The 15,506-nt window shown below is 41.9% G+C and overlaps 2 protein-coding genes across 5 annotated transcripts in view; one reads left to right on the forward strand and one right to left on the reverse strand.

The window, feature by feature from the left end:
- BTD (biotinidase) lies at positions 1-10,499 on the reverse strand. Of its 4 annotated transcripts, none has more exons than XM_050311135.1 (4): positions 10,412-10,499; positions 5,458-5,692; positions 3,784-3,933; positions 1-2,332 (listed from the first exon to the last, which is right to left on the reverse strand). In XM_050311135.1, the coding sequence occupies exons 2-4, from the start codon at positions 5,686-5,688 to the stop codon at positions 1,148-1,150; spliced, it is 1,566 nt and encodes a 521-aa protein (XP_050167092.1). In that variant the 5' UTR covers positions 5,689-5,692; positions 10,412-10,499; the 3' UTR covers positions 1-1,147. The 4 variants fall into 4 exon arrangements, with proteins under 4 accessions (XP_050167092.1, XP_050167102.1, XP_050167111.1 ...); XM_050311145.1 differs by lacking the exon at positions 10,412-10,499 and adding an exon at positions 10,269-10,400; XM_050311154.1 differs by lacking the exon at positions 10,412-10,499 and adding an exon at positions 9,924-10,004.
- Positions 10,072-15,506, forward strand: part of HACL1 (2-hydroxyacyl-CoA lyase 1) — a 23,816-nt gene continuing 18,381 nt past the window's right edge. The window contains exons 1-2 of the mRNA XM_050311122.1: positions 10,072-10,187; positions 11,059-11,163. Coding sequence (XP_050167079.1) covers positions 10,122-10,187; positions 11,059-11,163 — 171 coding nt within the window. The 5' untranslated portion in view covers positions 10,072-10,121. The remainder of the gene's footprint in view (positions 10,188-11,058; positions 11,164-15,506) is intronic.

Raw genomic sequence — 15,506 nt, forward strand, 5'->3', positions numbered from 1 at the left:
TGGACCAAAGGCACAGTTGTGTTTATTCCATTACTCAACAGCTATTAGCAGGGGAAGCCATAACAGCCAATAAGACCACATACAATTATAATGCTTGAGAATGCATTAACTTGTCTGAATTTAACCCCAAATTAATATCCTTTGAATGTTCTCTTCCCAGTTTCTTCACTGCAGTAGAACAGTTACAGCACTTCAGTTATTGCCCTTGAAAAGAACGGTGTGTTTTCCTCACTCAGCAGCACGAACCTGCCATCTGGTACAGGAAGCACTGACGTAAAAGCCTTGCTGTCCCTCAGTTTGTTATGTGCTCCTCATAACTCCTCTTGAATAAATTCATAAACAATAGCTAAGATGTCTTAAAGTCAAAACAGTCTTGAAATGACCTACCTCTCTTTTAAACAGGGAAAGTTAATGTACTCAAACAGTACATAACATATGTAGTTGATATTCATTGACGATGTTTTCTGTAAACATAATTTCTTGGGAATTATGTCTTACTGCAGTCTTGTTTTTCACACTCGTTTGATATCTTCTTCCACAGCTTAGATACTCTGTAGGATGTTTACAACTGTGACATTCAGATACTGCTAAAAGCATATGAAAAACTGGGAGTTCAGCTGTGAGGTTTTGACTCTAAGAAAAAAAACAATCACGGCACCCTAACCAGAAACCAGAACCTCAGCACATACAAACTGTATGTGTGTATACCTACATATTTTCATGCATGTCATGCACAGTATTTGTGTCTTCCTTCCCTTTATTTTTTTTTCTCTCTTGCAACAGTTTTCCATTCCATTCATTTCCGTACTCCAAGCCAGAACACCAGAAAACCAAAGGATTAAATTAAAAGGAACAAATTCAGTTGAAATGAGTTATTTTCCCAGTATAAAACATCTCACCAAATTACAGCAAGCCTTTATCTTTGCAAGGCAGTTCTTTCCCTTCTGGTAAGACATAAGCTACCACAGTACAGACTGTACTTACAGCTTCTTAGGGTGCTTTGCTTATCATTTCGAATGTGGAACCTAATCAGTGAGTCATGTAACAAACACACCTGGACCTCTAGGAAGTATGGATGTTCAACAACTTCTGTTAAGACAAATACTTTGAACATACGGGCAGTTGTTTTCTGACTCAAAGATCTGTGCTAGTCCTTTTCATACCATCGTCCATACAGAGCAGCAGTCAGTAGGCCAGAAGACGTTCTATTTTTGCTCATGAAATAGTGGTTGTTTTTCCAGCCCATGTGATCAGCAAAGTCCAAGGTAATACCAGATGTCAGCAGCAAAGGAAAGATGTAAGGGGTACTCATATTTCCCCAGAGCTGGAAATCTATCAGAGCAGTGGCATCTGTAACCTCCTGTCCACAAGAGCTAAAGCTGAGGCCGCCACACTTCACTAACGCACAGGCCTGGACATAGTATGTGCCATGCACTGTATGGAGCCCATCAAAAACTCCCAAAGCATATAATTCATCAGTTAAAACAGCTCTCCGATAATTTAAGTAACAACAAAGGGTATTGGCACAAACCTGGAGCTCTCCTTTCTCCCCCCATACAGGAACGAAAGTAAAGTTGTCATACATCATTTCTGCATAAAACAGGGGAGGTAACTGTTCATTTCCTTTTTCAGATACTCTGCCAGGAGTCTCTTCTTGCTCCTTAAAGCAAACTTGATCATCCAGCGAGGTGCTCGTAAAAGTCCTGCATGAGTCATGTAAGTTCTCTCTGAATCTTTCATTACTCTCCAAATTGGTTTCATGATCCTTGGTAATCACAGGAATTTCTGCTACTATGAGCTTGCCACCATAACTTTCCATGTTGTGGTAAATGAAGGATTTGACTGGAGTGTATATCCCACTCCCTGTCATGCCCAAGGTAGGGTGGTGGATATTAGCTGCTAAAATATTGACACTGAAAGCTGTTGCAAAAGCTTGTTGAAATTCTACAGCGGACAAGAGCGGGAGCTGGTTCATCCACGCAGTTGGATATACAATTTGTTTCAAATTGTACTGTCTGATGAGGTTCACTGCAGGCTCAAAAAAGAGTATATCAAAGCAAGTGAACATGCCAAACTTGCCAGCAAAAGGGGTATCAAAGTGTGTATAGTCGGGCTCTGGAGGGGTATCAAAAGCGTATTCGAAATACAGGTTGTGTTTGCGGTACGTGGCTACCAACGCACCGTCAGCATCGAACGCCACGTTGGTGTTGAACTGGTACCTTCCATCAGGGGGGCAGTGAGGATCAGTGTGGTCACAGGGCTGCTTAGTTCCTAAGTTTGCCACAAGGAATATTTTGTTCTTCAGTGCCATGCAGCTCAGACGCTGAATAACCTGGAAAACAGTATGGAGAAATGTAAGCGCTTCAGAATACGGAGGAATAAGTTCTACTTAAGCAGCTATGACTTATTTAATACTTTTCAAATTATTACTTTCAACTATGTTCAAAATTGAACATCTTTGACCATATCTGTAACATTTAAAAGCACTAATGATTTGGTGACAAAAGTTACTGAAACCAATAGCTTGGTAGACAGAAAAGTATTTTGGCTATTAATTTTAAAATAGAACTGAAAAAAAAATATCTGGGTTTCATTTCCTGAGAAGTAACTAAATAAATCTCTCTATTTCAAGTTTGTTAATTTTCAGAAACTTCTGACTTGTAGGAGCACCAATGGCTTTAAAACACCAGAGGTCAACTGAAAGCTTTGCCAAGGCAGCACAACTGATCTGTGGGTGCCTTTAGAACTTCTAATAGTGATCATTTGCAACTGTGATGTCTTGCTTCTGCAACTGGATGTTTTTACTATAAATTTTTAAAAAGCAATTACTATCTACACTTACAGGAGCAGAGATGTAAATGAGTAGACTTTGCATAGTTACAGAAAAGAAATGCAAGATGTTACAGACCACAGTATTACTGGGATAGTTCTTCCATATCACAGAGCACTGGACCCAAGACTGCCAGTACTGCAATCTCCAAACAGGGTCTGACTGGCAAACCAACTTCTTGCTTGCTTGGCCAAGATCAGGGGTAGTAAAGATTCATAGGCCAAAATAGGTCATTGCTTACAACTGAGATTCATATTAGCACACAAATTCTGTTTAGTAGGTACATGCATGACGTCTTTCATTATAATGGCTACTGTAAGGTTAATAAAAATTCGCAGTCTGTATTACTAAGCATGGTTATTTTCAGTTCAGGTCCAGAGCAGTCAATGAAAACACTATTTTTGCAACATGGAGGTCACATCTTATGTAATCACGCTTGGTCTGTGTCAAGCTGTTACTTCTATTGCATTGTAGCAGATCAAGTCCTGTTACTTGTGCTAATCATTTCACACACAGACAGACACACATATCCCCCCACCCCCAACCACTGAGTCAGGGTGCTATGATGTCATCAAGTCATTAAACCCAAGTGAGGAGAATGCACCAAAAGCAAAGATACTACTATGTTGTTTGATATAAAACAGTGTTGTTCAAAATAGAATCACACACAATGCCTCTTACTAGAAGAGCAATTATCATTTCAGAGGTTGGGGAGGAGGAGATGACAAATCCAGATGGCTCATACAAAAGCCAGTCTCCTTGTGTGTATGTATCTAAAGGGAATGAAACCAGCATAACCTGAGCGTCCGTGAAAACAGAAATCTGGTACTACGAGTTGTTAAACCTCTTGCTTACTTCCCTAAGCAAAACAACGAGAGCTGTTTCCCACGTGGAGCACAAACCGAGCATTTAGTTATTCCACCCCTGCAGACATCAATCACTCCTATGTTTACCTCTGTGTCATTGAACAAATAAGGCTCTCTGCATGGATTCCACTTCCCAGAGCGCGAATGCAGAACGAAATCTAAGTAAGGATAAATGGAGCTCCTGGTGAAGTTGAAGCCATGGATTCCATCTTCAGGAAAAACGATGATCTGTGCCCCCTGTATGTAAAACAAGTGTATATTTTGCAGGCAAAGCAAAGGAAAAGAGGGGATCTCATGGGTAGGAAGAGCTAAAGAAAGTTAACTATAATCTCACTATGTTTTCCCAATAATGCAGCTTCAAAGTATTTTTTCTTCAACTCCATACTAGGTGTAACTATGTAGCAGGTGTAATTGTGTATTAAAAAAAAAAATCTTATTTAACCTGACACATACCTTTATCTTGAAAAATAATGTGTTTGGCATTATTTTAAGGGCATGAAAATAAGAGCAGGACTTCATCCAAATTCTTGCCAAAAGTGTTCTCCCTTCACATGAGTCATGAGAATGACATTATTCAGGTTAAAGACTAATGATGTTAAAAACTTGTCTTAATTTTTTAATTAGAATTATGCTGATTGCAAATGAACTTTGTCAAAGATGCTGTACCTGTATCAAACACGGGTGCAGTATCACTTAATAAATTAGGTATATAGGTTGGACAGGGTACTGGAAGTATTAATTTCAGAAACAGCTTGACTGTGGAAGCAGTGCAGAGTCTGGTAGAAATGTAGCCATGTGAGAGCTAGGCTGGGTCTACCTGAAGTTCAGGGAGAGCTGAATTGTTCCTAAAAACAAGGTGGATTCCTCTTAGATCAGTCACAGTATCAGTCATTCAAATTCCTGTTACTTTTCAAAAGTCAGTTCAAATGAATTATCTGTGCTATGGCTTTGGGATCCTCCATGGGTCTTGGGTGCAGTGCTACATAAAAATAGCTATTATGCTTCTGTGCAGTCATCTGAATGTCTAAAAAAAATAAATTATGTTTTCAAATTATACAGAAATGGTAACTATTCTCTCCCAGATCAACCGATCTGTGAAAATTGCAGGTCAGCTCTTCTCTGTGTAGGGACAGCAACACTGGCTTCCTTTGACCAGCACCAGCTTTGGGTTTTCCCGGGCAGGGAAGGAAAGGGTGCTCTGCATAACAGCAGCCAGAAATACTAGTCTCTATCCTCTAAATATATTTAGACTGAGAACCATTCCATGGTAGGGTAGGATAAAGGAATGGAAAACTTTAGTTCCACAAAATTGTTAATGGTGGAACATTAATTTCCAAAGCATTTAACTTCCTCAGTTTTTAGAAACATTCAGGAATTTCCACTGAGAGCACTGGAACAAAATCAACCCCAAAGACAGCTGCCCGTAAGACAGTCTTTCAGTGAAAACATTCCACTTAAGAAAACAGAAAGGAGCTAGGTATTCAGACCAAAATAGAAAATTAATTTCCCTATGCTAAATAACTATAGGCGTGTTTTTCCAAGCTTGGAATAACCCGAGCCGGGCGGGATGCTAACTGGCCTGATTTTTTTTTTTGTTTCAGAGCTGCTGGCAGGTCAGAGTGTCTGAAAACCCAGACCACAGTTATGTACATAAATACAGCTTTAGTTGCCTGGGAACACAAACGTGGAAGCCTGTCTTCAAACAGCAGCTACTCCACATATCCCTGGGGCACTCACAGCTGCTCCAAGCTGTGGCAGTACCTGTCTGGCAGCAGCCACCGCTTGCTGCTCGTAGATGTCGAGGTTCTTGCCCATGAGCTCCAGCGCGGAGCGCCGATCCACCAGGGCTGTGGGGTTGGGGCTCAGGATGGACTCGTGCTCATACACGGCGGCAACATAATGCCCCTCCCTCCTGACTCTTCCTGAGACAGCTTGATAGAAGAAAAAGCAGACAGACAGCTTCCAGCACAGATGCACCATGGTGTGTGCCATAAATCTAGAGGGGGTAAAAAGAAAACGGGGGGGGGGGGGGGGGGAAACTTGAGCAAAATATCACGCCAGGATTTTAAATTTACGATTAAATATGGACAGTATCTGACACTCTTAGCAGTGTTTGAACTGAGTATGGTGGGTTTAAATTCCTGAATGACCACATGCATATTGTTTCTAAATCTTAAATCTATATCTGTACTAGTGCTTTAAATAACTGTTTCCTGTTTTAAAGCATTTTAGCTTTGTATATAGTTCTATTGATCTCCCTTTACAATTAACTTTAACATTCATTTATAGATTACTTCACCATATACCAAAGCATCTTTGGGAAAAGTTAAAAGCAGCTCACAAATTTGCATCTCCTCCCCTATTTGGTGATGGTGGATGTTTTTAAAAGTAGCATTTCATAAAATTACTTGAACACTGTATTTAGTAGTCAAGTAAAAATAGAACTTATTCTATCAATACTGAAACAGATGATTGCCAGAAAAGCTATACCAGACACTAGTTCTGCATTTATCTTTCTATCATGAAAATGTCTCTCCTAATGGATTATGGATTCACTGCATTCCAACTCCACATATGTAAAGGGCAAATATTTTTCCTGCAGTGCAGCTTTTTTGAACATCTATAAAAATGTTGAGTGCACTTCAGATCTGCATTTCTCCTGTTCAGTGCAGATAAGTAAGATTAAAAATGCTTTCATATTAATAACAGTAAATCAAAAATTCATACCAAATGGAGAAAATCTGCATTATTGAGCATTCCTTAGAAAGAAATTAAGAATTATTGACTGTGGAAGGCTGGGGCACTCTGCAATAAGGGCTATGTAGCCCTTTGACTTCCCAAATTAGGAAACTAGTCATACAGAACAAGGACTGACACAATGAACGCAACACTTCAGAAATACTACAGAAATACTCTTTTCTTCAGAATTATTCTCACAGTATGAGAATTCTGCATCTATCACCACATGGTTACTAGTATCACTAAGGAATTAAACCTCAATTATCAGTGAAGTTGAAGGAGCGTGCAGGATAGATGCACTAATGCTATGTATTGACAGCCCACAAGTCCAGTCACTGACTTGATTGTATTTGCTCTTTGGGAACTCTTATCCAAGAAAAAAAGGGTTCCAAAACGCTCTTAATGCCCTGCAGTCCTTGTAATCCACAACTCCTGAATTTTTCCAAAGCAAATACAGACTGGCAGGCACATGCATGAAGAGCCTTCTCTCATTCCTATTATGAGTTCAGCAGGAAAAAAAAGATCAATTCTAAACTAATCCCAGTCTTATTTTTACTCATATTATACTAATTGTAGTTTTGTACCTAAAGAAAGCCTATGGCAAATTAACTGAAAACATCTCTTTGCTTAAATTCCAGGACAAAAACCATCTTATTGAGCAATCCTCAATATTGCTGTGTTTGTTTTTTTTTTTTACCTAAACACCAACAATGAGCAAATTGAGAAAAAATACAGTAAGTACTTAGTTTAAGTCACTTGTTTAATTCCACGAGTTCTACATGCCATTAGCAACACTAGTTTGACAGCAACACAATCTCATGTAGGTCAGCAAAATCATAACCTTAGCGCCCGTGGCAGGCAGAAGGTATGTTTGCTAAATCCAAAAGTTTTAGCATGTAATAATAGCACTTAAAAGGGTCCAGGAGTAACTTAGGTATTTCATGCTGTTAAACTCAACTACATATTCATATTTCCTTGAGCTTCAATTGGCTAAAGTGTCCATACATCCATGCCTTCAAGGGTAAATTTATTTGAAGAACAGTAAAAACAGAATAAATCCTAGGCATCTCTGTAATCAGATGGATTAAAGACACTGCATTTATATAAACAGTTTTGAAGTGATGTACAATAAGCTACCCTTGCTATTCTGCATCTTGAGGAAAACACCCAGTAGCTACGAGGGGTGATTTGGCAATGCAAATAAAGAACAGAGGGGTCTGTCCTGTGTATCTCAGCTTTGCAAATGAAATACCAAAGCACGTGTGAAAATATAAAGCAATAGCAGAGGGAGGGAGAAGAGGGGTGGAAAACCTCTCACAGTTAAGGAACCTACTGAAAATAAACACTGTGGCACTTCACTGACAAAACAGTCTTTTCTATTTCTGTCACCCCTTTCAGAGCCAAAATGCCTATTTAGGACAGGAATGGGTTCTAGTCAGCTGCTCTTCAATAAAGCTGTCAACTAAGATGTAATTAGAATTCATCATTATAAGGGATGGAAAGAGCTGGAGAGTTTCAGACCACGGGATGGAATTGCTATGTGTTAGAAAAATCGCCTTTTTGCCTTCTAAGACAAACACACCAACAGAAAAAATAACAGGCTTCTACAAAATGGTGTATTTTACAAACTTGCTTGGAGAATTCTTATTTTTCTACCACAGTTAATTTTCTGGTGGTCAGAAGGACTCAAAAGTATGAATCTGAATCCCTTCCTCACTTAGATGCACAAGAGGTTCCGCACTGAACGTGCAACATGCACACAGTCCTATCTGGTGAAACCTGGGCCAACTAAAATAACAACTACAATAATTCCTCCAAGTCCTTTCCCTTGGCTGTGATTGCTGCTAGTCCTACAGACAGTGGGTGAGCCCTTGTGTGAGTGCTCCCCAAAGCCTTTCCCCTTGTTTGGCATCTTAAAACAACTGCTCTCTAATGGATTGCTCCTAACAAGGAGACAGACCTGTGACAAGCCCCACGGCTGGGCTTGGGTATGTTAACCTTTCCAGCAAAATAAGGATAGCAGTGGGGTTTACTCAGCCCTTAGGCAGCTGAGATTTCAAATATGTCTCTGCCACATCATGGATTTTTTTCTTCCTGGAAAATGCTACACCATCTAATAAATCCTTTCCTTAAGGAGAAGTTAATTTGCTTAGGGTCTATAGAGCTGTCACGTCACCTGAGCTATGACTTTAAATTTTCATGAATTGGAATGCTTTATTAATTTTAACTCTTTTTCCATCCCTTTTCTGTGATTTATGTGGTCTGTTGCCTGGCAGAGAGGCTCCAGCAGGATCATCTCACCCTAATATAAGTATTTCATAGCAGTATTATTGTCATCCAGTCACAATATTCCAGTTATATTCCTTCTACACAAAGGGTAAAAAGACTGGTGTTTGAGCTCGGATGCCAAGTTTTCCCCGCAAACCCGTTGCAAACTCTTCCTATTCAGGTTTTCAGAACTATCGAATCAACAGATTCTGTTGTTTGTCATGAAGTAAAGCATCCAGTCATTAGTTTTTCAAGGGATTTAGAAAAGTTAGTGTGTCACCTCTCACCATATCACAGAAAAGCAACACCTACCCTGCTTCTTAGAACTTCTGTACTCACAATAATCCAACAGACTACAAAAATAACAGAGGTAGCACAGCACTAGTCTGGGTCCTCTCAAGTGATTAACAGCAAATGCATGTTAGGCCATGCCCGATGTGTAGTGTAGTCACATAAACAGTACCAGTAAGTAACATAATAGCAACATAAGCAGTAATGACAGTAAAATAAAAAGTAATTATTACTAGGCAAATATTAAATTGCTATAAAAATACTTTTTTCACGTTGTATGATATACATAGATTGTGATGTTGCTACCATTCTATTATAATAATATATATTATACAACATACATATAATAAGACTATATATAGTGAAATTCAAGGGTTTTTTTCCCACTGATACATCCTGTCTACTGCATTGATTTGCTGCATCAGATTACACTATTTTACTACGTAGGTTTTGCAAAGGCTTTATGTTATCTGTGTTTTGTTAGCTACTTTGTTGTTGTTGTTTGGTGAGTGAGGGCGAGGGGAAGGCTGCTATCCTTAGGGGTTTGGCTGGACAAGCCGAGGGCGCGGCAGGGACATCTTGTCAACTGTGTCACTTCTGCCACACGTGCCGGGATGGGCCGAGCCAGGAAACGGGTGTGCGCCATCCTTCCGCTGGGATTCTGGGAAGATGCCCCACACTCCCTCCCGTGGGCGCCGGGCACCCCCACCCCAAACCCTCCCCTGCTTTGCCCCGCTCCGCGTCTGCCACCTCTGACCGATCCCACCGCGCCGCAGCGAGGCCCTGCGCCTCACCCAGGCCTTCGGGGCCGAGGCCAGGCCGGGCCGGCACCAAGCGCGCCTGCCCCTCTCCGAGGCCGCTCCCGCCCCGCTCCCGCCGCATCCCGCCCCGCTCCCGCCTGGAGCCGGGAAGGCCCGGCCCGCGCCCACCTCGCGCTGGGGGCCCGCGCCTCCCGGGCTCCTGATTGGTCACCTGCTCTGGCCAATCGGGAGCTCCCCCAGGCCTCGCCCCCTCGGCAGGGGCGGTACCGGCGGCTCTAGGTCCCGCCCCCGCTGCCTGATTGGCCGGGCGGGCTGTCAGTCACCTGCCGCGCTCTCCGGCCGTGCCGGTGCGGCGGTGCCGGCGCGATGGAGGGCGAGGCGGGCGAGGCGCTCAGCGGGGCGCAGCTCATCGCACAGGCCCTCCGGCAGCAGGTGAGGGCGCGGGGCCGCAAACCAGCCGGCAGGGACAGCGCCGGGTGCCCGCGGAGAACGGGTGTGCGCGGCCGGACTCACCGGGAGTGGGCGGGAAGGGCTGTCCCCGCCGCTGTGTGGGAGGGGAGAGGGAGGGAGGTCCCGTCGCACGGCCCCGGGAGCGGGCTGGCCAGGACTAGTTCCTTTCTTCGCCCCTTCCCGAGCTGAGCCGGTATCCCCGTTACCGCCAGGCAATGCCGGCAGCCCTCTGCGGCTCTTCCCGTGGCAGCCGGATGTGCCTCCCGCGCCTCCTTTACAGAGAGCAAAGCTCTGTGTTGGCCCTGAACTCGAGCTGGTGCTGACCTGACACCGGCCTTGACAGAAGACTTTGCCTTTAACCTGTGACGCACAGAGAAAGGGAGCTCGGCTGTAATAAAAATAAGCACGGTCTTCTTTATCTCTGCGTTTCTTTGTGCGCGGTACTATCCCAGTTATTGTTTGGGGCCTTTTTGGTGTCAGTTTTCTGTGAAAGTGCGAGAACGTGAGATGAGATGCCGTGAGAGTAGATGAAGCTGACTTACCGGGAAACAGGAAAAGTGACAGAAAAGTCCCAAGTGAGAATCGGTCAGCAGAAAGCACTGAACCATTGTCCCACTCCCTGTGGGCCTCCAAAATCCAGGGCTTTCACAACCGCAGAGTGCTGAGCTGCAAATACCGGCTTGCATTGTGTGTGTTTCCACAGTGACCTCTGAACTTCTGTGTGACCATATATGTTGTTACCTTTTAGTTTTAGACTGCCTGTGTTGTTAGCATGTCTGTGTTTGGCATGTGCTTATTAAAGCTGTCTTTCCGGGAGAAAAAATCTGATTTCTTTTAACATTTTTCTTTATAGAATATTGAATACATGTTTGGCATTGTTGGTATTCCTGTCACTGAAATTGCAATTGCAGCCCAGGCAGCTGGAATAAAATATGTGGGAATGAGAAATGAACAAGCTGTAAGTATATATCTATAGTGGGACCAATCCTTGCCTGAAATGTTCTACAGTGGAATGAAACTCAGTTTATGTTTTCTTACTAGATAGAATGGGGTCTCTGAATTTTCATTTCTGAATTTTACTTTCTTTTTTTACTCTGAATTTTACTCTGAAGTTTAATTTCTTTATGACCTACCTCTTTACTTTTTTTCCCTGTCTATGTTCTGTTCTTAAGTGCCCAAAGAGGAAAGTTTTCCTGCTAACTGATAAGCCTGTCCTGAGATTTTAAATAATTATGATTTTTTTCCAGTAACAATTTTTTAAATGCTCACCAAACAGTAAACCACAGAAAGTTATAATGCTCCTGAATGCTCAAAATCAAGCATGAACATACACTTAGACTCTCTTAGTTATTTGTGTTTCAGCTTCGTTGTGTAGATGTCGGAAATTAGACTCAGGCTCCTCAGCATTTTCACAGAATCGCAGAATCAGTTAGGTTGGAAAATATCTCTGAGCTCATTGAGTCCAACCTTTGACTGAACACCACCAGGTCAACCAGACCACAGCACTAAGTGTCTTTCCTTCAGGGAAATGACCTTCAGGGATGGTGACTCCACCACTTCCCTGGGCAGCCCATTCCGATGTCTGATCACTCTTTCTGTAAAGAACTTCTTCCTAATGTCCAAACTAAACCTCCCCTGTTGCAGCTTAACACTGCCCTGTCGTCCTGTCACTTGTTGCCTGAGAGAAGAGAGAGATTTCCCCCACCCTCACCCCCTGGCTACAACCTCCTTTCAGGTAGTTGTAGCAAGTGATGAGGTCACCCCTGAGCCTCCTCTGCTCCAGGCTGAACACCCCCAGCTCCTTCAGCCACTCCTCACAGGACTTGTGCTCCAGACCCTTCAAAGGCAGTTTCGTTACCTTTCTCTGGACCTGCTCCAGCACCTCAGTGTCCTTCCTGAACTGAGGGGCCCAGACCTGGACACAGCACTCAAGGTGCAACATAACCAGTGCCGAGTACAGGGGAAGGATCACTTCCCTGCTCCTGCTGGCCACACTGTTCCTGATCCAGGCCAGGATGCCATTGGCCTTCTTGACCACCTGGGCACACTGCTGGCTCATGTTCAGCCTCCTGTCAGTCAGTACCCCCAGATCCCTTTCTGCCTGGCCACTCTCCAGCTGTTCTGTCCCCAACCTGTAGTGCTCCATGGGGTTGTTGTGGCAACCATTTTGATGTTTTGCCACCAGTTCTGGCTTTGTTTGTTTTTCCCCAGTAGTAAAAACTTCCTTAGCCATTCAGTAGTTCCTTAGGTGGTCTGAGGTTGAAGATAATAAGCTCAGGTTTAGACCTCATTTTCAAGGGTTGCTGCACAAGCTGTAACTGCCAGTTGTGGGACTGCTGGCAAATGGACCATCAGTTTTCCTTACTCAGAGTTGCTCTGCAACCTTTGTCAGTTTTCTGTAATTGATGCCAACCAGTAAATAAATTTCTTGATCATTATCTTACCAGATTTTTCTTGTGTTTTAACTTGTTTAGAGGTCTATCTCCCATGAATACTATTAATTAGAATTTTACCACTTTAACACAAGAAAATCCTTCAGATATTCTGGACCTGTATTTTGCAGCAGTGTTCTTTTTTCTGTTTTCTACCATGTAGTTCGTAGCCTTTGTGGATTGTCCCAGTCCCCAGCAAAGTATTATAACAGTAGTTCAGTTAACAGTGGTCATGAGCTGTGTGTTTTTGATGTCTAATCCTTACGTTCTTGTATTGGAACGTGGAAATTTAGAGGAATGCGTGTCTCTGTGGAAAATCTGCAACATATGAGAAAGGCAAGTATATACAAACATGTTTAAAAGGTGTATTTGATTCCTTGAAGGACTGGGAATTCAACACAGCCTTTATGTTCCTGTAGGCCATTTAGCAAATATTCTAGTTTTGGCTGTGGTTATTAACACAATTAAAATTAATGTCCTCATATGTCTGTAATTAACAAGGAAGATTGCTTTGCACTGCCAAATGAGATGCTGTCCTATTTATCATCCTTTTTGTCACTCTACAAGAGTCTGATAGACAAGAAATGTGTAAAAGATGAAATACTTTTGTTTAGTGGAATGAAAATTACATGAAGACTTGTTTTAGTATCAAGATGTCAGGGTTTGTCTTCTTTAGGGACTGGAAGAGGATGAATAAAGATACATCTTGTACTGAATTTTGGTTTGTTTTATATCCTCACTGAAGACACAGAGTAACTGCTTGGCAGAGGAAAGAGTGAAAGGTTATATACAGTATATTCAAGATACACTCAATATTTACATGTCATAGTTTTAAATGTCTAAGTTTATTAGTTGTGTGGTCTGGCTCTGGAAAATGTGTATACAGCTGCTTCCTTTATTGGTGGGAGCAGCTGTGTATTATCTATATGGAAAATTAAGGGTTTTTCCAAGGGTCAAGTTTCTGCCTCATTTCTGGGCCAGATGTAGCAAAACCATTTCCTTGTAAAAGTGCTAAAATTCTAATTAGTAGTGCTCATAGGACACAAGACCCATAAACAAGTTAAAACACAGGAAAAAAAAATCTCAAGATGTTAATCAAGCACCATATTTATTGGTTGGCGTCAGTTGTGGAAAACTGACAAATGTTCTTGACAAAATTTTCCTGATGTCCTTTTGCTGCCTGGGGAGGTGGTAGAGTCACCATCGCTGGAGGTGTTCAAGAAACGACTGGACCTGGCACTCAGTGCTGTGGTCCAGTTGACAAGGTGGTGGCCGGTCAGAAGTTGGACTCTGTGAGCTTGGAGGTCTTTTTCAACCTAAATGATTCTGTGATCCTGTGAAAAGCCCATAAAACTGCAGAACACAAGACCAGATTAAAGCATGAAGTTAAAAGATAAGTAGCACTGCCAATAGCCGTGAGCCAATCTCCCATGGCCTGTAATATGGCATAAGTTTACCAGGAGCACTTTGGCCTGCATCCAAATGCCCTTTGAACACTGAAAAGTTGTGTTGCAACTCCACAGCGGCATGTATTTTGTGTATCTGTCCCTGGGTAATTAGAGATTGCTGTGACTGCTTGGAAGACTAATAACCCAGATGAATTTTTAACTTTAAAAAAAAAAACCCTTTACTAGATTGTTATTTGTCAATAATGCACATTGCTTATGTTTAGTTCCTAATCTTTAATAATAATTATCACTATAATATTCAAAGCAATCTCTTCTTGATATTCATAACCTGAGTTAGTTGGGAGTCACGCTTTCTCAATGACAAGTTGTTGGCCATTAGCAAATCATTTATTATTCTGGGACTGCTGCTTTAAACCTGGTTCATTATTTGCAAGGCCTGGACTTAAGTTGTATGTGGTAACAGAAGACACCATGTACCCAAGCTCAGGTTCATACAGCAGGTCCTTTCTCATAATGAGTTATCACAAGCTCTACAGACCAGTCCTGGAACACTGAACATTAGGTACCTTAATATGAGGGCCTCGGACCTGCTCTTAGGAATGGCAGTACTGTTTTACCTGGGGTGCTGGTACAGAAATGCTTAACCATTGTTTACTCACTATGTTGTTTATGTTTGATTTGAAAACAGAACTAATTAAACCCTGCTTAGTGTCCTTCTACTTTAATGGGAGGAACAGGCCTCTGCTTTGTCTGCAGTTCAAGCTCATGGGTGGTTGCAAGCTTTGAGTTGGGTGCCTACATCTAGACTTCCTACATTTCTTCCTCTCCTATTTTCAGATAATGAGTGCTATTACTCACATTTTAGGGGTGAGGGTGCAAGATTCGTCAGTAAAATGGCTCTTCTTTCTACTATTCACACAAAAAATCTTTTAAGTATACCTTTAACGTTATTTACAATCTCCTCTAAACACAGATATCTTAAGTCATGTTGCTTCCTTGGAGAGTGAAGCAGCAAAAGTTTTAATAGCAGTGACTGCACATGAATCCAAATTCTATGTGCTGCTTTATTTTGCCACTGTTTTAAAACATGATTGCCATAGAAGCTCAACTCCATGCTTAGAGCTCCATTAACAAGATTTTTCGTAACACATACTCCAGATATTTCCAAACTTTTGCACACAGATATGTCATCAAATTGTTGTCAAATTCTTGAACACAAATGACATTTTTCTTCTCTTTGCCAGACGTGTATGAAAAGTAAAAAGAGATTTTTCTTATCAGTGTGCTTTTTTGGTTGACAAGTCCCTATCCTAATGCTTTTGTGTTACTTATTCTTCTTATCACAAGAGTGCTCGAATATAACTAAGAAAACCAAATCTCAACTATTTAAAAATGAAAGAGGCAGGCTCTAAGGCCAGGAGCTTACTTAAAAAAAAATTACAAAAAATTGCAAAATGAGT

The sequence above is a fragment of the Myiozetetes cayanensis genome, unplaced genomic scaffold (genome assembly GCF_022539395.1).
Source record: "Myiozetetes cayanensis isolate MyiCay16 unplaced genomic scaffold, myiCay2020 scf1, whole genome shotgun sequence".
Lineage (NCBI taxonomy): Eukaryota > Metazoa > Chordata > Aves > Passeriformes > Tyrannidae > Myiozetetes > Myiozetetes cayanensis.